Source organism: Alligator mississippiensis, chromosome 15 (assembly GCF_030867095.1).
Source record: "Alligator mississippiensis isolate rAllMis1 chromosome 15, rAllMis1, whole genome shotgun sequence".
NCBI lineage: Eukaryota > Metazoa > Chordata > Crocodylia > Alligatoridae > Alligator > Alligator mississippiensis.
Genome location: NC_081838.1, coordinates 12,289,966 through 12,314,144, shown reverse-complemented (window position 1 = coordinate 12,314,144; position 24,179 = coordinate 12,289,966). Strand labels below are relative to the sequence as shown.

Here is a 24,179-nt window from a genome sequence, read left to right as displayed (position 1 = left end):
GGAAGGGAGGGGGAAGAAAGCAGGGGTGAAAAAGGCCAAAGGGAGACAGTGCAGTGATAGGACACAAGGTAGAAAAGAGGCTGTGAAAACGGAAATAGAATCGTTTCTTCTATTCTGGGCTTTTTGAAACTTTGTCTAGCTAAAAACACGCTTCATTGCATGGAGTCAGGACCCAGACACGAACTAGGGCAGCGAGCATGATTCAAACCTGCAAGAGGAAACCCCATCAGATATCAAATCCATCAGCTTAACTGCTCAGCCATCGCAGCAAAGGACTAGGCAGTGGGAAGCCAGCCCACGGAAAAGAGAAGGAAGAAAAGAGGCAGAAGAAGGAAGTGATGATGAAGAAAAGCCCACGCCCAGGTGTAAAATCTGGAGACAAGATCTATCACTCTGGCCTTGGAGGGGCTTGGCGTCCATTTGGATACAAGGGCAAGAATCGTGCTGCCCTCAACCACAGGCTTTGCTTCTGATGGGGGGAAAGACCGAGCAGTCTCTGCTGTAACTTCACTTCATTGCTCTCTCTCGCACCAGCATGTCAAGCACCCAGAAAAGCTCTTGGCTAACCTCTGCTTGGTTTGCCCCAAATATTTCTTGGACTCCAACAGCAGCTGAACATGTGAAACGTCCTGCTCCTGCACTGGTGGTGCTCTACTGATGAGAGGAGCCTCCTGGGAAAGACTCTCAAGGACCGACAGGGCCCTGACCATGTGGAGGGCAGAGGAGCTAAAGGAGTTGGGGAAGGGAGAGCATGTCTAGGTCAGAGTTTCTCAACTGTGGGGTGCTATGAGATCCTGTTGAGGGTGCCTTGCTGCCCCCGTTGCCAGGTGGCACTGGCCCACAGCACGCCCATCCCTGTCCTGCTGAGTCCTGCCAACATGCACTGGTGTGTCTCTGCACAGCCCCGGGCTTCTGCACCTCAGTGCCACTGTCCTTCCACTCTTGACCGAGCTGGGTTGGGCGCACACAGCTGCTGCTCCGCTTCCCTCCTCTCCATTTCAGAGCCTGTGCACAAACTCGCCCGGAGAAAACCAAGAAAATACTCTCTTCCTGAAGGACAGCTCCATAGCAAACACAGAGCTCCCTCTCGTCTGCGCAGCAGCCAGGGGCATCAGTACTTAGGCAAACCACCCTAGAGGGACTCATCCTCCACCACAGGCAGGCACAATGTGGGCTGAAAGCCATGCGGTGGCCATCTGTTCCACCCGGCTGTCTCAGGACCCGGACCCTGAATGTCCCTGCCCACTCTTCCAGGATAAGCCAAAGCAGCCTGGTGTATGCCATTGTAATACGCTCCTTTCCCAGCTGACCAACTAACATCGCCACCAGACCAGCTCAGTGCAGGGAAGCGGAAGTGCCCCCCTTCATCCTTCCAGGACAAACGAAAGCAGCCTTCTGTTTGCCAGTGCACCAAGTAACTTCCCATAAACCCTGACCTTTGGTGCTTCATATTTTTTACCACCACTTCTTAAGCAAAATGCCCTTCTCTCACCTTTGCTTGCTCCTTCACTGCCAGCCGACCATAGAAACCACTGCGGGGGAGATGGGTGTCATGGCATCCCAAAAGCAAAAACCTGACCCCAGTATGACTTGAACACACAACCTTCTGATCTGGAGTCAGATGCACTACCATTGTGCTATGGGGCCACACAGGAAAGGTGTTTTTTTCTTTCATCTTCACTCTCCTATTTCTCTGCCTGACTACTTCTACTCCTTCACAAGGAATTTTATCTCCTCCCATCGACCCTTCCTTGCCCTTAGAGGAGATGTGGGTGTCTAAGGGGGTCTTTTGACAGCACCTGTCCTGCAGTGCAGTAAGTGTGGACTCATACTTTACAACAGTTTTCAGTTCTGCCTATTGCAAGTGAATGGAGTTATGTACATATATATGTTGGGAAGGAGGAGTGCGAGGGCCTTGTTGCACTTCATTTTTAGCATATGTGATATACAGCATGTTATATATGTTGGTCACCGCATTCACACAGTGGGCTGCCAAAGATGCTCATCTTGTGAAGTGTGGTTTTGAAGTGTCAGTATCCAGATCTCAGTCTGTTCAGCTTCACCCACACTTCTCTTTCAAGGTAGTACCTGATGGGGAACTCATTTGGTGTTGGGATAAAACACTGTATGCATAGGTGTGACTTTTCCCAGTAGTCGGCCCACTGCATTGCTGCCCGTAGGTTTGGTTCAGTATCCCCACTCCCCTCCAGGAGATTTGGGGCTTCACATAGGAATGGTTTATAATTTTTGAGCCTCTTAAGCCTCCATCTCTTTGGGTTTTCACTTAGTTGACGGAGCAAATGATTTTCATAATATCTTGCCTCTGTTGCCAATAGTGATGTTAGGGTCTGACTGTCTTTTAAAATTGCTTGGTCCAATGCATGAGAATACGGGGGAGTACATCTGTGCGTGCAGGTTGTGTGATCAGTTATGAGTCTCAGCATACCGTCAAGTAGTGTTGCGCTTTTTAACATGATAGATTCTGGACCATACAGGAACACAGTATTTTGCAGAGGTGTATACTATTGTAAGTGTGGTGATTTGGGCACTTTGAAGTTGGCATCCTATGTTGTGCTGGCTAAGTATGTTAAGGCAGCTACCTGTGCACAGACTTTGCTCCTGACCTCCTGAATGTGTCTGTTTGGGTAAGGGTCTAATGAGACTCCTAGGTAGGTTGGGGTATGCTCATGGGGAAGGACGTAGTTGACTTCTCTGGTATTCAGCATGCTCTTGTCTTGTCTGCAGGATATGAGTCTGAGACCTCACACAAAGATACAGTCACACATAAAACCCACAAAGTACACAGACACAAAGTAGGTCAGTGCAACACCTCACACACACAGACAGAAAAAAGAAACAGCTGCTCAGAAGCACAAGGGGATAAGGTTGGAGTCCTAAAAATGTAGGAAAACCGTGTCAACTTTAACCCTGCCTAAAGCCAAAGGAGATGAAAAAATCCTCTTTGGCCTCCTGGGTTGCCTGTACACGAGCACGGAGAATGCTCTGTAATTACAGCGCATTGGAGCAGATTTGATTATTCGCACTCCAGCACCCTCCTGTGTCTCATGTATCAGTGTCCCTGCACTTCTAAACGGTGGCAGGGGTGCTTAAACTAACATTTGTTCGACGAGATATAGTTCAAGCATCCCTGCTGCCATTGTGATGCATGGGCACGGTGACACATGAGACACTGAGGCACTTTAACTAAAGCAGCTCTCAGAGCCACTCTAAGTAAAGTGCCGCCCACCCCCCCAGCCACGGAGCACATGTGAAAGTGCCCCTGATGACCAGCATGACACCAGAAGCATGGGATGGCTCCATGCTTTCCACTTGGTACTCCAAGCTGGGGACTCCAAGCACCTGACCCCACATGTGACAAATCTTGGCTGCAGAGCCAGAGCTCCCTTTTCCATTAGCCTAGCACTTCAGACCTGTCCAACTCTGTGACAGGCTCCTCTGGGGGCAAAGGGAGCTATGCAGCAGGTCAGTGTCACCCCTGGTTAGAGAGGGCCTGTGCTGCACTCCACACCAGCGTTTTGGCCATGTGGCTCCCGAAAATGCTCTGTCTTGTACTGCTACCATCCTTATAGCATGTCAGTAACAATGGCTGGGGGAAGCCTTGCACACACAAAAGGGCCGTGGGCAGATCCAGCCTCACTGTGCAATCCCAAATGGGGAATGCCCAGCCACGCAAGAGCTGTCTTTGGCACTTACACACAACTGGTGCGTGGTAAACTCTAGGCCATTGCCCCCCATTCCCCGCCCCACCTCCAGCTGGCGTGGTGCATCCTTACACCTATCACAGGCAGAACGTATCCATGGGCCAGTGCACCCATCACCTTCGATGCTTCCTGGGTCCTGCAGTGCTCCTCTTCCTGGGAAGGTCCTGGCCTTCTGGCATCCCACTTCCATCACTTCTCCTCTGGCATTTCAGGGGCATTGCTCACTCCACCACATCCTTCCTGGTCAGGGACAGCAGTCCTTCCCTGGTCACTCTTCTCTTCCATGTTGGGCCATGTCCTCCAACATTTCACCCTCCTCGTCTCACCAGTCAAAGCAGACAGTTTCCATAAAATCATAGAATCAAAGGACTCAAAGGGACCTGCAAGATCATCAAGTCCGGTCCCCTCCCATGGGCACGAGGTTATTGGGCTTAAACAAGCTCAACAAGGTGCCTGTCCAGCCTCCTCTCGAACACCTGCAAGGATGGCGACTGCACCACCACTGCTGGGAGCGTGCTCCAGATTCTAGTTACCCTTACGGAAAAAAAGTTTTCCCTTACTTCCAGTTTAAATTTTCCCTCAATTAGGTTGTGCCTGTTTGTGTGCTCTATTTGCAAGACCGCCTGGGGGGTTGGGCTAAGTAGGAGCCAGGGAGCGGGGGTGTGACCCTTCTCAGCTCCACTCAGCCGCCTCCCACCACTGCTCCTGGCTACCTGCTGCGGTCCCCACTTACCTCCTGCTCCATGCTGTGGGTCAGGGGTCCGCCGGAGGGTCCACTGAGGGTCTTCAGCTCTCAGGGGTGAGATGGGTTTCCACCCATGCATCACTGTCTGAGAGCCAGTCCCAACCTCTGAATATATCCATTTTCATGGGGGTGTCCAAGCTTATGCAGGGGAAGACCTCTAGCTTCAGGCTCAGCAGCTCCCAGGGGGGCTGGTCTGCCATCGGACCATGGATGCTGTCTGGGTGGTGCAGGTCCTGGGAGTTAAGTGTCTGTGACAGAGCCATTGTTGGTGCCCTCCACAATGCTGCAGAGCAAGCTGAGAGAGGCAGGATTCACAGTGGCTCCATATTCAGGGGCTGAACCATCCCGATGCCCTCTAAGGGCCTACGGCTCTGCTCCAGGGTTCACGTGGGAGAAGAGCGAGGAGAAGGGAGGGGTAGTACCAGGAGACGGAGCCTGTGTCCAACAGGGACAGTGACTGACCCTGCTCTGGATGGACAGGCAGCCCTGCTGGAGATGCTGACATGGGGGTGGAGGAGAGGTCAGGAGCTCTTCTGCTGTCCCCACAAAGGCCAGCTTTTTTCTTCCCCTCGGGTCAGTTGCGGGAGCAGAGATGAGATCTGGGATGTAAGGCAGGGAAGGGCAGAGCTGTGGGGTGATCCAGTTGCTGCTCATGCCCTCCTAGGGCTGAGGGGGATCAGGATGCCCCACTAAGGAGAACAGTGGGCTGAGGACTCCCACCCCAGTACAGCCCTATACGTGTTGGAATCCCCCAAACCCCACTCCTGAGCCTGGGGGGCAAGGGAAGGGCCCCAGCCCCAGGGAGGCTCACTTGGATCTGCCCCAGGCACTGTGGGGAAAGGCCTGGGACCCCAGCCCAGAGATGCCCCAAGGTTAGAAAGATAGGTAAGGCCTCCATTAGCTGGAGCTCAGCCTGATTTCCAGGGCAGGCCCTGCACTTCTCATGGAGCACAAACCCTGTCTGCTGCCACCCAGCCCACCTCAGATGGTGCTCCAGGCACCATCTCCCAAGCTGCCTCTCCTCTCTCCTCACCTGCCTCCAGCTCCATTGCTCTTGTCCGAATTGTGCCATTCTCTTCCCCGTGGGGAGTCACCGTCTCCCTGCAGATCTGGTCCTGTGAAGCCCAGCAGGTTGCCTGCAGGATCCATCGCTGCAGTGAGGCTGTCGGCTCAGCCCCTTGTTGCAGCCACACACCTGCTGCCTTGGCTGGGTGTCCCCTGGGGGAGACCTGGGCCCAGCTTCAGCCAATGAGAGCTCAGAATGCAAATGTCCTGTGTCCAGGTAGAGGGTGACGATTGGCTGAGAGGGCTACAATGTCATAATGCAGTCATGGTGACCCATGGTGTCAAAAAGCCTGGGCCCAGATGGGTATCAGGGTGGGCTGGACCCCAGGCTGGAACAACTGCAGCTGGGATGCTAGGAGCTGGAGCTTGCATTTGCTGATGGGACTGAACTGTGCCAGACTGGGCAGAGTGGTCAGGAGACCCGTGACACTAACCAGAGTGAGTGGGCAGAGCCCGGGACAGCACCACCAGAGTCCAGTGGTGGCTATTACTGGGTGGGTTTCCAGGGATCTCAAGACCCAGGGAAGGAAGGCAGGGCCCAGGGTGCAAAGGCTGGGTTTGGACAGATACCTCACAGGGCCTGGCCACTGTTCCTTGCTTTTCTGGTTGATGCATACGTGTGCCCACTGACATGCATGCACACATGCCATTAATTCCATCAAAAATGGCTTTAATTATTAGGCCAAAAACATATTAGAAAAAAGACCACACAGCAAAATGTATTTAAAATGAGATCTATAAAATATAAAACTATTTGTATAAACCTATCAAACATCACGATCTAGTGTAAGCTGAAGGGGCCCGAGGATGGCTGGCCACCTTACAATGAATTATCAGGCACATGGGGTGCATGTGCTGGTCCCATCAGGTTGACATCAGATCCTTGTGCAGGGCCAGGCCAAGGCATCAACGATCCAGTCTGAACTCTGGTCTGCAAAAAAGATTTGCTTTGCCTTTTGAGCATCTAAACCATTCAAATTGGAGTTGGCTACGAGGAGCTCATGGAGCTTATTGATGGATCTGCCCAGCTCCCTAATTATTTTGACTGGGACCATGACCTTGACCTGTTCTAATAGCTTTGGGGGCTTTCTATCCTTGAAGAAAACTGGCAGCATGTGCAGCTCTTGTACCCATCACCAGGGATCCTGGTTTTCTGATTAAAAAAAATAAAAAATCACAAATTCTCTGGTAAACTCCCCCGAAACCATGACTAAGATAAAAGGCCTCCCACAGCTATACTGGTGCCTCTCCCCCACACAGCCCCTTGGCTCTGCTGGTACCCATAGCCCCCCACCCTTAGCCCCCTGCCCTCCCAGAAGGGGCCCCAGCTACCAGGGCTATGGAGCTATGGACCTAGGTCCACAGCCCCCTGCCCCTGGTAGGAGGCTGGGGCTGGCCCCTGCTGCTACATGCAATCCTGAGGGCATAGGGGGGAACTGCACCCCCAGATCTGTGCACTGGTGCAGGGGCTGGTGTGGGCTGCCCACTGTGGGCTTGAGCTCACACCTTGTGGCCTTCCTACCAGGTCTCCACAGCCGGTTGGGCATGAGCTAGTGCTGCAGGGCAGAGCATGGCTGAGCAGGAAAGCTGCTCGCTGCTGGGAGTTCTGCACTGACCTGGTGAACCATCCCCCCCGGGGCTGCAGTGAGCAGCACAACCCTGTAAGGCTTCCCCCACTGCCCCTGTGCACAGTTTGCAGAAGCAAGGAGGTCCCTGTGTGGCTCTGCTGTTCCCTGTCATGCCTGGATTCACACACTGGGCTGAGGAGGCCCCAGGGGAGAGGAGCAGGATAGGAGCCTGTGCCTGCAGTGGGCAGCCTGCCTCCACCCCTGCCCCACATACAGATCTGGGGGGTACAGGTCCCCCCTGCACCCTGGGAGTGCATGCAGCAGCAGGGAACCACCCCCCCTGAAAAGGCACCTGTAGCCCCATGCCCTCCCCACGGGGCCCTGCAGTGCACCCTCAAAAAGTTTGCAGAAGACACTGGGGGGGGGGGCAGGTAGTAGTAGTAGGTATGCTGGAGGATAGGGTTAGGATCCAGAGTGACCTTAGGACAGAGCAATCCTATGCACCAGTACAGGCTGGGGGTTGACTGGCTGGGAAGCAGCTCTGCAGAAAAGGACCTGGGGGTCACAGTGGACAATAAGCTGAATATGATCCAGCAGTGTGCCCTTGTTGCCAAGAAAGCTAATGGCATCCTGGGCTGCATTGATAGGAGTGTTGCCAGTAGGTCAAGGGAAGTGATTATTTCCCTCTATTCACCACTGTTGTGGCCACATCTGGAGTTCTGTGTTCAGTTTTGGGACCCCCACTGCACAAAGGATGTGGACACAGTCCAGTGGAGGGCAACAAGAATGGTGAGGGGGCTGGAGGATATGACTTGTGAGGAAAGACTGAGGGAACTGGGCTTATTTAGTTTAGAGAACAGGAGACTGAGAGGGGACTTCATAGCATCCTTCAACTACCTGAAGTGGGGTTCAAAAGAGGAAGGAGCTATTCACAGTGGTGGCAGATGACAGAACAAGTTGCAGCAAGGGAAGTTTAGGTTATTAGGATGAATTTTCTCAGGAGGGTAGTAAAATACTGGAACAGGTTACCCAGAGAGGTGGTGGAAGCTCCATCCTTCGAGGTTTTCAAACGCCAGCTAGACAAAGCTTTGGCTGGGATGATCTAGTTGGGGATGGTCCTGCTTTGAGTAGGGGGTTGGACTAGATCAGTGTTTCCCAACTGTTTCCAGCCCAAAGCACACTTATATTAACAAAAATTTTCTGTGGCACCTGTTAAAGCATTCCCCATCCCTATTGTAGCTTGTTGCCACAGCAAAATTCCGCGGCACACCTGTTCATTTCTGACAGCACACTTTTATTTCGTGGCACACTGGTTGGGAAACACTGGACTAGATGACCTCCCGAGGCCCCTTCCAACCCTAACTTTCTATGATTGTATTCAAGTGTGACCAGCGCCTGCTCCGGAGGGTTAGGAACAAGCACTGGATTCCAGTGAATCCTCTAGAAAGGCACGGGGCTGGGAAATCACAGAGAGATCTGCCCTGCACAGAGTTCTAGGCTGGTCTGCTCCCATTTCACAGCTCTGGATGGAACAGAGACCAACCACAGGGATATCATGTTAAGTTATGGGGCTTGGTTAGCAAGTAATCTGTTACAGAGAAAGGGATGAAGGGAAGGAGAGCAGGGGGGCAGCTGCCACCTGCTGGGGTAGAGTTCTGACAAGGGGCTGAGAAGCAAAACTGCCAGACTGGACTCATGGGGTAAGAGTAGCAGCTTCTTGCAGAACCCAATGTGCACGTGGAGGCCTGGTGGAGGGGTGATGTGGTCAGGAGGAAAGGCAAGGTCAGGGTGGAAGGCAGAGAATGGTTTCCCAGCCATAAATGTCCTCCTTCCTGCAACTCAAGAGCCTCACATATTAGGACCCTGGGAAGCAGGAGGGAGGGCAAAACTAGGAGTCAGCTAAAGACAGTTCCTGGGTGTCATTTAGAGCCAGCTGTCTTGGGGAGAGCACCATTGTGAAGGCACTTCTTGTCCCCCTTGGGTGCACTGACTACTTTTAGAGAATGATGGGGATGGCACAGTCTCCAAGGCTAAAGGAAATATAACCTCCTCACAGGTTTCTCCATCATCTGGGCTAGCCTCTGCCTGAGGTGCTTCCTTTTAACCCCTCCCCCTCATCAAACTTTGGGAACCAGAATCTGTCCTTTGGCTCTGCAGTGCCCTAGAAGGGCTGAACAATGGGTGAACTCTTGCTGCAGTATACCAGCTTGTGGTTGCTGCTTGCCTGGATGCTGCTGGATGCTTGGTAGGTGCTGAGCAGGTATACATCCCCAAGCCCTTCCGCCACTGCTGGCAGAATTATGGATGTTCCCAGATGTGGGGTCACTGGTGCTGGGCCAGTTCTGAGGAGTGGGGGAAGCACTTCCCACACTCTGAGCATAGATATGATTTCTTCTCTGTGTGGATGACCTGGTGACAGGTGAGGAGGGAATATTGGGTGAAGCTCTTCCCACACTATGAGCATGAATGTAGCTTCTCCCTTGTGTGGATAAGCCGGTGTTTGGCCAGGTTGGAGGACTGAGTGAAGCTCTTGCCACACTCCAAGCACTTATGTGGCTTCTCCCCCATGTGGATAAGCTGGTGCTGGGCCAGGTGGGAGGGTCAGGTGAAGCTCTTCCCACACCCCAAGCACTGATGTGGCTTCTCCCCTGTGTAGATATGCTGGTGCTGGGTCAGGCTCAAGGACAGGTTGAAGCTCTTCCCACATCAAACACTTACGTGGCTTCTCCCCTGTGTGGATGAGCTGGTGCCGGGACAGGTGGGAGGATCGGGTGAAGCTCTTCCCACACTCTGAGCACTGATGTGGCTTCTCCCCTATGTGGGTACGCTGGTGCCGGGCCAGGGTTGAGGACTGGGTGAAACATTTCCCACACTCTGAGCACTGATATGGCTTCTCCCCTGTGTGGATACGCTGGTGCTGGGTCAGGTGGGAGGATTCGGCAAAGCTTTTCCCGCACTCTGAGCACTGATGTGGCTTATCCCCTATGTGAATAAGCTGGTGCTGGGTCAGGCGGGAGGACTGGGCAAAGCTCTTGCCACACTCTGAACACTGATGTGGCTTCTCCCCTGTGTGGATAAGCTGGTGCCATGACAGGTAGGAGAATCGGGTGAAACTCTTCCCACATTCTGAGCACTGATGCGGCTTTTGCCCTGTGTGGGTAAGCTGGTGCCGGGACAGGTGGGAGAATCGGGTGAAGCTTTTCCCGCATTCTGAGCACTGATGTGGCTTCTCCCCTGTGTGGATAAGCTGGTGCCGGGACAGGTGGGAGGATCGGGTGAAACTCTTCCCACATTCTGAGCACTGATGTGGCTTCCTCCCTGTGTGGATGAGCTGGTGCTTGGTCAGGTTGGAGGACAGGTAGAAGCTCTTCCCACACTCTGAGCACTGATGTGGCTTCTTCCTTGTGTGCATGCTCCTGTGCCTGGCCAGGCTGGAGAGCTGCTTGAAGCTCTTCCCACACTTGGTGCACTGGTGGGGCTGCTCCCCCATCTGCACACATTGGTGCTGAAACAGGTCTTGCCAGCAGATGAAGCTCTTCCTGCACTCAGTGCAGTGGTGCATCTTCCTCTTCAGGTGGAAATGCTGACACTGAGCCAGGGAAAAGAAATGGGTGAAGGTCTTACCACACTTGACACAGCGGTATTGATGCTTCATCAATACCCTGTGCACATGTAGGTGCTTGACCAGATCTGAGGGGCGCACAAAGCTCTTCCCCGCTTGGTGAAATGGTGGGGGAGCACTCCAGAATGGATCTGGCAGTAAGCAATGAGGGGTTAAGAGGCAGGTGCTCTTCCCATACTTGTTGCATACATGGGGCTTCTCCCCAGTGTGCCTTATTTTGTGAAGAGCCAGGAGTGATGGGCAGTTAAAGGTTTTTCTGACCTTGGGTCATGGGTGGGCTCTTGCCGTGTCTGGAAGTGAGCCCCTGCTTCCCTCTAAGGCCTTTCCCACTGCCTTGGCTTAGATGCAGTGCCTCTTTTCCATGGCTCTCTAGGTCCCTCAGCTCCAAAAAATTCTTCCCTGCACCAAGGGCTCTTTCTGGGCTCTGCCCCTTTTCCACTTTCACCCTTAACTGGAGATGGTACCTGGTTCACTGCTACATTCTCCATCTGCTTTTGGGGCCTCCCCTGACCCTGGTGCCATTGCTTCTTCTCAGGTCTCAGGTAGTCCATCTCACCGAAACTCCCTGGGGAAGTCTGTGGTGGCTTCAGGTCTGCATGCCCTTCCACAGGAGTCTCCTCCTCAGCTCTGCTCAGCAGCCAGGCACCTTCTGCGTGGGGAAGAGGAACTCCAGATTAGTCCGTATGCTGCTTAAAAAGGTCAAAAATCTGTAATTCCTTCTGCTGGGATGGGCCTCAAACTAGACATCCACCTTGACACCTGTATTACCTGAAGAAAACAAGGTATTCCCGTCATTACTCCAAATGCTTGGGGTGAGGGAGGGGCAGAACCTGGTGCTGGGCTAATGGTCTCTACTAGGGGTGAACCGATAAGAGATTTTGGAGGCTGATACCAATCTGATTTCTGATACAGGTGCGTGCAGTGGGTAAGTCTGTTGCGGTGGAAGGGGAGTGGGGAGTGAAGGGGCATGGGGGGGCCAGATCAAGTCCCCTGAGGTGAGGGAGGGAGTGGGTGTGGAGCAGGCGCTATCCAATGGGGCAAGGTGGGGTGCAGGACTGAGCTGTGGCTTGTCTGGGGGAGAGCAGGGAGTGGGTGGGGTTCCTGCTGCTGTGCACATGCTGGGAGGATGGGGGTGGGCATGTGCTCCCCAGATCTGCACAGGGTGGGGCAAGGGAGGCTGCAGCTGCGGGCTGGGGCAGGGCTGTGCCAGGCAGTACTCGGGGCAGGCGGTGGTGACACTGGGAGGGAGGCTATGGGGGGGCGTGGAGCTGAAGCCACCACAAATTTTGCCATAACCCCTCCCACCCCCCTCCCAGCACTGCTGCCACCCACCCCAAGCACAGTCCTGGTCCAACCCCTCCTGCCCCGCCACCACGCTGGGAAGAGCCCGGCGCAGCCCTGGCCCCAGCCTGCAGCTGCAGACCCCCTGCCTGGATCTGGGAGCACATGCTCCCCTGCCTGCCTTCGGGGTGTGCCAGCTGTGGGAGCCACTCCCTGCGCACCTTGGATGAGCTGTGGCTCTGTCCCGCGCCCTGCCCTGCCCTAGCTGGGCAGTGCCTGCCCCAGCCTCTGCTCCACTTTCTCCCTCACCACAGGGGCATTGATCTGCGCCCCCATGCCCCTTCCCTCCCCGCTCACCACAACAGACTTACCAGCTGCACACAGCTCTCCAAGTCGCTGGGCTGTGCTCCTCGCTGCCTGTGTGCTGCACGCGCGCACGGGCCATTTATCGGCCACATCAGGCCAATTTCCAATACTATCAATTTTCCTTATATTGGTGCCGATCTGATATGGGACCAACGTATCGGTGTACCTCTATTCTCTATGCAGTGGAGTTCAGAGCCAGACTCTCAGGGTTTTTGTCTCAGCTGTCAGCCCCATTACCTCAGACCCTGCTGGGACAAGAACATGTGGGACATGTTCATTAGGACAGTGCCTGAATGGCTTCATGCTCTAACGGGATGAGAAAGAGGGGAGAACTTAGAGCTGTGGCTCTCTCTTCTGATAGGAGCATGACTGAGGGGCAGATCAAGGCCCCCATGGGGAGGGAGGGAGTGGGGTTGGGGCTGGGGAGGGGGAGGCACTGCCCAGCTGGGGTACAGTAAGGCAGGGCAAAGGTCAGAGCTGTGGCATGTCCAGGGTTTGTGGCTCCTGAGGCTGTACATACCCCGGGGAAGGCATGGGGGGCACATGTCCCCTGGACCTGTGTGGGGGGCAAGGGCTGTAGCTCTGTTCTGAAAGGAGCAGGACTGGGCTTTCTGCCTGCTTCCAAGGCAAGGTCTGGTGGAGGGAATGAACCCATGGAGCTTGCCTCTGCTGACAAGTCCCAGGTTTCCTGCGCATCACAGGAATATACACAAGGACAAAAGCCTTGGAATGAACCTGAACCTGGACTCTGTGGTGAGTTTTAGGCTTTGTGACACTCAGGGCTGCAAAAAGGAAACACGAAGAGGGTGATTCTGGTACAAATCTCAGGGTATTCACTTCCCTCCACAACCTGAAAGCTTCTGAATCCCACCCACGCCATGAAGCCATTTAATGCAGCCTGAGATCATGATGAAACACTTTCCGGGTTCCAAGTCAACCTGACCAGAAGCCAGGGAGAAGCTCAGCTTCTTTCTTCTCCAACAGTAATGGCTACAGAGAGCCTCTGCATACCATGCTGATATAGCTACCTTGGGCTGGGGAATGAACTCTTACACTGCTGAGCCAAGATGGAAATAAGATCATGGTATTCCAGGGAAACCAGATCTGGGCCGAAAAAAAATCAAGACACTAAACCTGATTGTCCCCTAACATCTGTCATTAGAGGGAGAAAAAGGGAACGGTTGCTTGTTTCCATATCATTGAATTTCAGCAAATGGTAACACCACCTGCCTGGACATATGACAGCATAATGAGCTGTATTGGAGGTCAGCACCCTGGAATGACAGCACAGGGCATGTCAGCAGTTTCCAGGTTCCCCTGGCACTCTGGGCATGAAGCATTTTGACAGGGGAGTTGGGTGGAGGGGACAGCAACATCTCACCGAACAGCAGGTCCTCCAACGTTGATATTTTTCCACGGTCCTCATCATCACAGACCCAGAGCTCCCTTTGTCCTCGCTGGATGTGGCAGATTAAGTCAGGTGTGGGACCTCGATATCCTATTTGGGGCAGTGGTTAAAGAGCGTTTATGACTGGGTACTAGATGCAGAATAACCAACTGGGATTTGGGGAATGGATCCAATGAACTCAAGGTTTCTACTAGGGCCTTGATGGACATGGGAGGATGGGCATTTAGGATGAAAGAATAGGCATCTTTAACAGATGATTGTCCTTGTCACCCAGGTAGTGGAGGTATGGTTATAGGAAACAAACCACCAACCACTTCCTGGTATCCCTAGAAAAGGTATCAAACTGACAGTCACCAGGGACAGGTGTGGAGATGCAGTGATCCATGATGTACTAGGGAGCAGAAAGATAAAGCTTTTACTGTTTTCAAGGTACCAAAATGAAGGACAGTAGACACACTTATGGATGCATAACATTTCTCTTATCAGTGTAATTCCTGGAAAAGGAGTGGAAATGAGTTTATTCTCAGTGAAGGTTTAAAGTGAGGACTCGTGGCAGTTAAAAGCATTGTCAGCCACCTGACTTGGATGAGATTTTTTTCTGGGAGACAGGGTAATTCAGTATCACCAGGGCACAAGAAAGGATGATTTTATAATAACTGCAGTTGCAGTTGAGGCAATCGTCCCATCGCATCCAACAAGAGGATTATCCCAGAAGGGGAAATGAGTCGAGTTTGACAAATACTACAGGATTTAAAACAAACTTCCTGGGACTCATGCATATGGAGAAAAGGCAGGAGGAGACATGTTTCATAGCATGTAAAAGGCCATAATGTCTATACAGGCTTGCTGAGATACAGAAATCATTTGAGCACTTCGCTCAGGCAGTGTCTCTCAACCTGTGGGTCACGTCCCAAAAGTGGGTCACAAGAATATTTGAAAGGGTTGCAAACTATTACAAAAACATGTGAAAAGCATGGGTTTTGCCTTGCAGGCAGCCAGCCTTCCACAGGCTCTAGCACGGCCAGGGGGCTACCAAATCAGAAGTGAGGGGCACTGGAAAGTTGCATTGTGAAAATTCCACAATGATGAATATCACTTGGTAGTAATTTAATGTTTTCCTCTTGATGTTGATTTCTGTCTTTAAAATTAAGACCGTTGAGCTGCTTTAACTTGTTGTGTATAATAAATATTTTGGGACCAAAATACTTATGGGCATTTTTACATGTTTCTGACATGGCGCTGGGTGCTTTTAATTAGCGAGCCATGTTAATTAAAAAGTGCCTGCACATCATGTGTATCAGCAGCGCAGCGTGTCCCTAAGCTGAGAAAATGGCGGCAGGGCACTTTGAACTGAAGCACATCACATGTGTTTTATTTCAAAGTGCACAGCTGCCATTTTCACAGAGCGGAGACATGCTGCACCGCTGATGCATGTGACGCGTGAGGCTGCCACAGCGTGTCAATTTACATGCTCCAGCAGACTCAATTAATCAAGTCTGCTCCAACGCACTGGATTTCCAGTATATCAGAGCAAGCTCCCCACAAGTGTGTAAGTGCCTTAAGTGTTTTCTAATTCAACTATGTACTGGGTTGGGACTGGCCACTGAAGTTTACCAATGGGTCCTGGTACAAAAAAGGTCGAGAACCACTGCCCTAAGGAAATCTTTTTGGAAAAATGGAGGGCAAAGAAAGCGTTGGAAAAGCAAACTGACCTAGTAAAAGGTAAGTACTTCAACCCTGTGCACAAGCCAGAAGAAGCCCCTGTATTAGAGATCCTCTGGAAAGGAAAACTGCTTTTCACTAGGCCCTTCATTGAGCCCACTTCTTTTTATCGCATTGATGGGTGTCAGATCTGCACAAGGATTTTAGGAACAGGACAGGAAAAGTTTTGAGAATGGCAGAGTGAGCTTGAGAGTATTGGTCTTAACAAAAATATAGGAAAGCCAGAGTCTCTGGTCTATGGAGATGAAGATGTTAGAAGGAAGTATGGGTAGAAGCTTCTAGTGACCCCTTGGTAGAAGTACCTGGGTTCCTGGGACAGTGTACATACATCACTAGAGAAGATGAAGAAATGCATCATCCATGTGTTGTAGCAGCAGAAGCTGAGAAGACTTTCGTTAACTTCTGCTGGGTCTTAACCAAAGGAAGAGAAAGGTGATTTAGAGGTCACAGAACTCACCATGCTAAGATTTTAAAATGTGTTTGGGCAGGACACACTAGGCAAGAGAAGGAGGAAATCAGAATTATTCCCCAAAGAAGAGCTGTTAGTGAATTTATGTGCTGAGAAGGCAAAGGGAGATTGTGCTGCCCAGAAACTCCAAGAATGAGGAAGACTCAAGGGAAGGCAGCTGGATCAAATGAAGGAGCATATCAATATGGAAAGTGAGAAAGTCTGATCACTGACAGAGTAGTGGGGAGAAGCAGATTTAAACCACCAGCCAAAAGTCCACAAGGATGAGACTGTTGATACACAGGGACATGACTACAAAACTTCAGAGCCCACACAAAGTTTCAGGGGCTCCAGGGAGATGCAAGAACCACAGCTTTACCCAGGGAAATGAGGGCTTGGTAATTCTTCATCATCTGGTCCCGGTAAAGCACCTTGTCTTCATCTTCCAGCAGCTCCCACTCCTTCTGTGTGAAATACACAGCCACATCCTCAAACACCTCCTGGAGCTGCATTCACAAGCATTACACCATCAGTGTCTCTCGTTTCAGCTGCTTCCAGTCCCCACAGCCCCATCTGCAATCACTTGGTACTACAACTAACCGTAGGCTTAGGGATGACAGATCAGGGTGCAAAATGCCCCATTCTTCAGCTGACATGTGATGTGGGTGCAGTGGACATAGAAGTTCATTTGTTGGCCTTAGTCCAGGTCATCATGTTCTATTTGCTTGGCCCCTGGAGGCAGCCTGAGCAGCACTTGTAGAGGCAGGGATCCCCAGCTACATGTATTCTGATCAGGCCTTCCTGTGCCAGCACCCTCGGCTACCTGCACTTGGGAGGGAGCTCCTGCTAATACCATCTTGTCACTCTTCAGGTCTCTGTTCCCCAAACTCTTTACACCACCCCTGGCTCCTGCCCCAGCTGTACTCCCACCCCAAATGAACCTGGTGCTCTGCTCACCTCCAAGCTCTCCCCCTGCTTTGGAGGCCTGCTCTGCTCCCTCTGCATTTGGCCTGGCTCAGGTGTTAAGGAGCCCCTTTCCTCCAGTCTCCCTGGGGAAGTTCTCTGCAGCGCCAGGTTTACAGGCTCTTTTCCAGGAGGCTGCTGCTCAGCTCTGCTCAGGGTCCCAGCACCTGCGAGGTGGAGAAGAGAATGCACAGGTTAGTCTCGGTGCTGCAGGCACAGGGGAAGTCCTGGAACTAAGGCAGATGGAGGCTTTAGTGTGTGGAAGAGGGGGGAGAAGGAAGATTCAAAATCCCATAGATCCTGCTAATATACCTACACAGATATGAGGCTGGAAATGAGCCCAAATAACACTGCTCCAGCATGGGGTGGTGATCACAGCACCATGACAGGGCCTGTGGGGACATCACACCTGGGAAAAAAAAACTCAGTACATATTGGGGCTGTATCAGCATCCACCTGTCAAGGACAGGGGGAGGGAAAATGCAAGGTCAGTCTTCTCCAAGGCACATGAAATGTTTCCAGGGGCACTGGGAGAATAAGAACAGCTGATCTGTAGGAGCACTGACCACATCAAAACAGTTATGGCAGAGAGATTTCTCCACTGAGAGACCGTGCCTCCTGCTGCTGGGAAGGGAAGAACCACTGCTCCTTATGTGCTCTTGGGGAAGAGCCTCGTCTGGGGCACCAGCCTAACAACCTTCCATCTGCTGACAACTCCCAGGTCTCCCCGGTTTCAGGGGAATCTGCAGCAGGACAGAGGCCTGGGTTAGCTCTACCTGAACCAGCCAGAGGCCACTGGGAAGTCTCATTTCCCCGTCACCTGCACCAGCCCCTTATTGGGCACAGAGGACTCACGCGGGCATGAGAAAGGGGCAAGTGAACATTGACTCTTCAAACATGAATTAGGTCATTGACTGTTATCGTGGCAGCAGGACAAAGCCCAAGGAAGATACAGCCTCTCTCTGCTGGGTGCTGCACACATGCAGTGAAAAAGATCAGGAACCCCAGCCCAGCCACATGGTTACAAATATTGCAGCCCTGTCCTGGGCAGGGGCAGACATTTGAGCCTCTCCCCCCGCATGCAGGACAGCCACTCAAGCACCCAGACCCACGTCCATGCTTCAGTCCTAACCTTTGTGGTGGAGCGGAGACTCCTCTTTGGGGACACCAGGAGGCTTGTGCTGGGGCCCTGCCATTTTGCTCTGTTCTCCTTCTTCCAGAGGCCTGTTGGCACCATGGGCCTTTGGCAGCTCTGGCCAAGAATCAGCAGTTTCCTGCAATGCTCCTAGGGGCTACACTTTGTCTGAGGACCCCTCCTTGACTTTCACATTCCTCGGAATCTAGGAACGAGATTAAAATAGCACTGGGGAGCCAGGATCTGGGAGAGAACACTGTGCAAGCTCGCAGAGATGGGAACACTCATCTGGAGCTTCTTGTCAGCTGGGGCATGAAACCTGTCAGCTGGGGCACGGCCTTGCAGCGGGTCTGCTGAGGGCAGGATGGCCAGGAACTGCTCCAGCACCACCAGCTCCCGGATCTGCTGCTTGCTATGGTGCTGGGGCTCCAGCCAGTGCTGGCAGAGCGCTGCAGGAGGCTGCAAACCTCCCCAGGCCCCTGGGCTTCCAGGTAGCCGAGGCCCTGGAAATGCTGACGCCGCATCTCTGGGGTGGGGAGTTCATCCCCTGGTGCCGGCTGGGGGGTCTCTGAGGGAATCTCAGACTCAGAAGGGGCATCCCTGCCCCACCTTCTGCCCCCAGATCTCCTGGCAGTGGACGCGCTCCTCCTGAAGCTGCTATTTTACTGGCTGTGGTGCCATCCACCTCGGGGATGCCTCTGCCCCCATCCCAGCCTGGAGGACAGGAAGAACTTCCCCTGCCCCCTCAGCTCCTGCCTGGAGACCCCCTGGGTCCTGCTCCTCCAGCTTCACCTCAGGCTGCAGCGGGGCTGCGCAGGGAAGGGCCACGGCTGCCACGGGCTCCAGCGCAGCCACCGTCTCCCCCACGAGCCGGGGCCTGGGCTTGCGCTGTCCCTGCACTCGTGCACAGCGCCTGCCCGGTGTCCAGTGAACGGCGCCGCCTGCGGGAAAGGAGACAGCACAGACGTCACCACGTGGTGGGAGACGCCGAGGTATGCCCAGCCCTGACCCCCGACTGTCCCCACTCGGAGCAGCCTCGGGGTCGTCCTCGCTGCCCCTCCTGCCCAGCGCAGGCTGCAGGACCGGCCGGCTCCAGAAACCCCCAAGCACCGCTCCTCGCCCCCCTGGCCTCACACCTGCAGCACCCGCCTGCACCCAGCGTGGGCCAGCTCCCCTCCCCACGGCCCTGCAGTGCCCCACAGCACTGCCGCCCCTCCCCCACAGGGGGCACAGCAGTGCCCGGCACGTGGCCCAGCGCCTCTCCCCCGGCAGCCCCGGACACGGCTCGGCGCGGAGCCCCCCGCCCAGGCGGCGCTCGGCTCCGCTCCATCCCGGGACGAAGCTCAGGGCCCCCACTTTCCTCTCGGGGGGGGGGGGGTACAGGGCCGGGGACCCGCTGCCACTGCCTCCTCCCTGCACCCTGCAGCGCAAGCCCCGCCCCCGGCCCCGCCCTCCACGCGTGACGTCAGCGACCGGGCACGCCCGCAGCTCCCCGCGCGTTAACCCTTTGCTGGCAGCAGCCGCCGGATTGGAGACCCCGCCCTGTATTGCACGCCCCGCACTGGTCTGGCCCAAGTGGTGGGCAGCTGGAGCCCTCCCTGTGCGGGGACCCGCTTTGTCCATCGCAGTGCTGCATGCGTGAGGTTTCAGGGGTCAGGCAGGTCACCCGTGGGGTTCCCGGGCAGTGTCTCCGCCAAGGACGAGCAGCTGTTCCTATGGGCCGCGGGCAATGCGAGGGGCCTGGTCCACGTACTGGGGGCTCCTGCCTTCCTCGGCCACTGTCGGCCACTGTGTTTGTCACCCATCCTGAAAGTCTTGCCGACCTGTTGTGGGTCTGCATTCGCTCCCTGCCCTGCCCTGCCCTGCCCTGCCCTTCCCTTCCCTTCCTTTCAGGCAGCCCCCGGTGCGCCCACTGCGTCTTGCCCCCCTCCCAGCCCCGTTCTGCAGGGCCAGGGTGAGGCCCCAGAGCTGTTTATTATTTATTTATTTATTTATTTGTACTTGAAACACAGGATCTGGGCTCCTCTGGCCCCTTCCACGCCAGGAGGAGCAGCACACACACATCCCCACCCGGCCCAGGCTGTGGAGATGGGTACGGGGCCTGCAGGAGCAGGGAAGGGGTACGGCCATGCACTCAGCCCCATGTCCTCACAAGCCCTAAGCCCTTGGGCAGCCCCTCGTGTCTCCCAGAGGAGGCACCTGTGCAGCACACCCGAAGTGTACAGGTCATTCTGTGCTATAAAGTGTGTTTCATGTCACTGTGTATCATTTGGCTGTAAAGCATCTTCACATGTTATGTGTGACATAATTGTATACTGTGCCTCCTCTTGGACTGGAGAGGACCACCTCCCGCCCCCCTCATTGTGTCCAGACCTTAATATTCCTCAGCAGAACCTGTCAAACCAGTATAGTGACCCTGGCCAAATCCTGGAGTGCTGCCCCACTTTGAATCAGTTTGTCTACATTAGCAGTTTTCCAATGAGGCTGCTTCTTGTCTGGGGCCCTGTGATGAAGTCAGAAAGGTTATTTAAGGCTCAGGCCACCTGGGCTGGGGAGCGATCTCTCTGTTTTTCCATGGGGTCCGCTGGGAGGGGTTTGGAAACGTTGGAGCCTGAGGTCAGGTGGTAAAGAGAGCCAGGGATTTTCAAGTCCAGTACCAGTAGCCCTGTGGGGTTTGGACTAGGAGTCCAGGGCAGGAGCTGGGAGCTCACCCCCACAGCCACTCTGGCAGGAGCTGAGATCGGTGCTCAGCAGAGCTGACTGCTCACTGCTCACTCATCAGCTCACTGAAGGGCCCATTACAAAGCAGAGGGAACTGGCACCGCCAGTGGACAGCAACAGCAGGGGAAACAACACACCCAAATTCCCAGGGACTAACCTCTTTGGGGTCAAGACTCCACCGCTCCCAGACTGCCGAGCCTGGGGTGGAAGGCTTCCCCATAGGGCTAGGGGTGATACAGGGTATACCTTGAACCAGGACTGTTTTTGTTCTGCTTACCCGTATGTTGTGTTTGGTGTTTGCCCCCAGTAATAAATCAGGGTTTTGTGTTCATACTGCTTGTGTGGGAAGGGTTGTTGGCTTTTTTGGACACCCTAGTGATTCATTTATCCTTTCCCAGGTGGTCTGGGTGGGGTCTCAAGCCAAAGTGAAATATATTGAGTATCCCAAAATTGAGCCCAGCTCCTGTTGCTGCTGACAGGTGCTCAGCAGGCAGGTTACATGTATAATCTAATTATTGGAGGGTTGTCCTAAATATGTCCTCAGTAATGGAAGGGGGAAGCAGGCAGCCTGACCTCTTTCCCTCATTTCCCTCTGACTTGCCCCCCATGCCTGTGCCCTGACACCTGTCCCATGATCCACAACCCACCACTGGTTCCCCCATTCACTCCCCCACCTCAATTCCCAACCCACGCTCCCACCTGATCCCCATCACATATCACTGTCCACTCCCACTGCTGCCCAATCCCCCACCTGCTTCCCCAGGTGTGCTGCTGCTCCAAACGGTGACCCCCGCTGCTTCCCAATTCCTTCCCCCACCCCCGTTGCCCAATCCCCCAACACATGCTGCTTCCTCATCCCCACCCAATCATAAGCACCTGCTGTTGCCCGATTTGCACCCACACGGTTGCTCCATTCTCCACCCAGTCCTCATGTGCACTGCTTCCTCATCCTCATGCATATTGCTGCCCCTTCCCCTGCCTGATTTCCTCCACTGGCCTCTGCTCTGGTCTGTTCTCGACCAACGCTGGGGAGGCAGGGACATGGGAAGGGGGTTAGAGCTGTGGCCACTGCTAGGGGACTGGAGGCTCCTACTCCATCAGCCAGTGCCGGGCTGCACCACCAGGCTTCAGGAGCCTGTCCAGGGTGCTGCCCAGGGCAGGCCGCAAACATGTTCGCTCTGCGAGCCCCGTTAAGGGGCCTTAAGGTGTGCAGTGTAGATGCCCACCTAAATCACCTTAATGTACTTTAGGTTAAAGCACATTAAGTTTAGGCTATGTAAATTCATGTGTAGACACATCCAGAGGGTAGAAGAGCACTTGAATGAGTTACCCAAGGAGTTTGTGGAATCTCCATCCTCAGAGGTTTTTAAGAGCCAGGTCTAAAAAGTCTTGGCTGGGATAATCTAATCAAGGTTGGTCATGCTTGGAGTGGGGGGCTGGACTTCGTGATCTCCTGAGGTCCCTTCCAATCCTAATTTTCTATGATTCTATAACTCAGGGGACTCTGTGGCTGCTATGGGCTAGGCTGGATGAGGGGATGAGCTTGCCTGGTGTGGGATAAGGGGGTCACAACAGGGCCAAGCATGATTGTGTGGAAGGCACATGGTGCTTCAGTACCTGCTTTTCAGTTTTCTGTCTCCTCCAGAGCTTTCCCATGACCTTTTCTTTCTTCCCCTTCTGTAGGCCTTTGCTCCCACAAGGCCTAGCATCTATGTTTCTGAGTCTCCCAGTGTGACTCTGAGACAGTTTTGTTCTGAATTTGTTCTATTCTATCAAAAATCCTCTACAGTGACCCCAACCCTCCTTGGGCTGCCAGAGATGCTGGCAGGCCATGGGCTACACAACAAAGTGGGGCCCTTGCTAAGGAATTGCTTCCCCACTGTTGCTCCCAGGTAAGAAGAGTCCCCTGGTGACAGGACATTGCCTGCAAACTCTTCCTCTGGTTTCTGCATCCACAGCCCCAGAAGCTCAGGGCTTGAAGGAGGGAGGGGAGAGTTTGATACTTGGTTGTAGAGAAAAAAATTACATCTGCTTGTCTGTGCTGCCCAGTGGTCCTATAGACAAGGCAGTGGCTTCTAAAGAGAGGAATTTGGGGTTTGAGGTCCACCTGGGGTAAAGCTGTTCACTGATTCATAGACAGCTTTTGCCACCTTCAACCCATAATGTATGAGCAGCAGAATTATCGCATTGCCAAATGATCTGAACAGGGAGACAGGCTTGTTGAAGTGTCTAAAGAATTAATGATAAAACTTGAATTGATGACTCCCCCACCTCAATTATCCCAAATATGGTGTAGAGGAAAAGACCTGACCCATGTTGGGCCAAGCCAAGACACCTGAATAGCTGACCCTGGTCTTCTTGGACCATTTACTGGATACTTCTCTCATCAAGTATCATTGGCTCAGGAGTTAACAGACAATCTTTCATATAATGTTATGACAATGAAGTAAGGACACAGAGTAAATACCTGGAGATACTCACCAGAATTTTGAGACAATCCTGGGGATGGAGGGGACAATCTAAAAAGCCACCAATATTTCCTTCCTGTTTTCGATTACAGGCTGAAAAAGAGTGAAGATAGGTATGGAACATCTCTGGCCAGTTCTGCTGCATATGAAAACTTTGAAAGCTTGGACAGTGTACAAGACCATGGCTGGGGCAAGACTGGATTGTGGTAACAAGACTGCCACAAGAAAATCAAACTCTGCTAATAGCTTGCAACCTGTTAGGTGTTGAGACAGCGGAGTGCTTACGGTACCCAATACCAGACCCATGCCATAAAATAATAAAAGTGGTTAAAATTGTTGGCAGACACCTGATGCGCTCATCACATGTGTGTATCTAAGAGAGCCAGTGAAGGCAAGGAAACTACATATGCATTTCAATTGACCTACCAGCCAAAGAAGACAAAAGACTAAGTAAAGGTTATCAGGACTCGTAGTAGAGATGGTATCTTTTATTACACCAACAAGATTTTTGCAAAAAAAAAAAAGTCTTTGATTGCAAGCTTTCAGGCACAAACACCCTTCATCCAGCATCAGAGAAAAGATTGTAAAAGTTCTCTTGGGTAGAAATGAAAGTTCATATTTCATAGGATTTCACAGAGCAGTCAACAGATGGAAAACTCTTCTGGCAGTCAGTTCATTGCTGGTATGAAGCCTCTCACCTCCTGTGAGGATCTGTGATGATGCAAATTACCTGGAAACAAAGGCAGGAGCAGGATCTCAGGTTTCAGGTGGTCACGGTTGCTTCCTGCTTGGGAAAATATGGTTTCATTTTTTAAAAAATCGGCTAAAATTCGATATCTTCCATGTGTTAGGTATCCAGGTTGTAGCCATACTGGTCTAGAGGAAAAGGCAATCAGGACTCATAGTAGAGATGCTATCTTTTATTCGACCAATGAGATTTTTGCA

The 24,179-nt window shown here is 53.1% G+C and overlaps 1 protein-coding gene and 1 non-coding gene across 2 annotated transcripts; both read right to left on the bottom strand.

The window, feature by feature from the left end:
- Nucleotides 1-1,575: 1,575 nt before the first annotated feature.
- TRNAW-CCA (transfer RNA tryptophan (anticodon CCA)) lies at nucleotides 1,576-1,647 on the bottom strand. The gene has a single exon. It is a non-coding gene; the product is annotated as a tRNA-Trp (tRNA).
- A 4,538-nt stretch (nucleotides 1,648-6,185) lies between these two features.
- Nucleotides 6,186-19,474, bottom strand: LOC102571299 (zinc finger protein 883). Its single transcript, XM_019493198.2, is given in 9 exon segments — nucleotides 6,186-9,807; nucleotides 9,809-10,689; nucleotides 11,187-11,371; nucleotides 13,751-13,867; nucleotides 16,327-16,453; nucleotides 16,905-17,077; nucleotides 17,227-17,319; nucleotides 18,043-18,250; nucleotides 18,838-19,474. Coding segments are annotated over 8 exon segments (1,746 nt in total). The 5' UTR covers nucleotides 18,107-18,250; nucleotides 18,838-19,474; the 3' UTR covers nucleotides 6,186-9,701.
- Nucleotides 19,475-24,179: the final 4,705 nt, after the last annotated feature.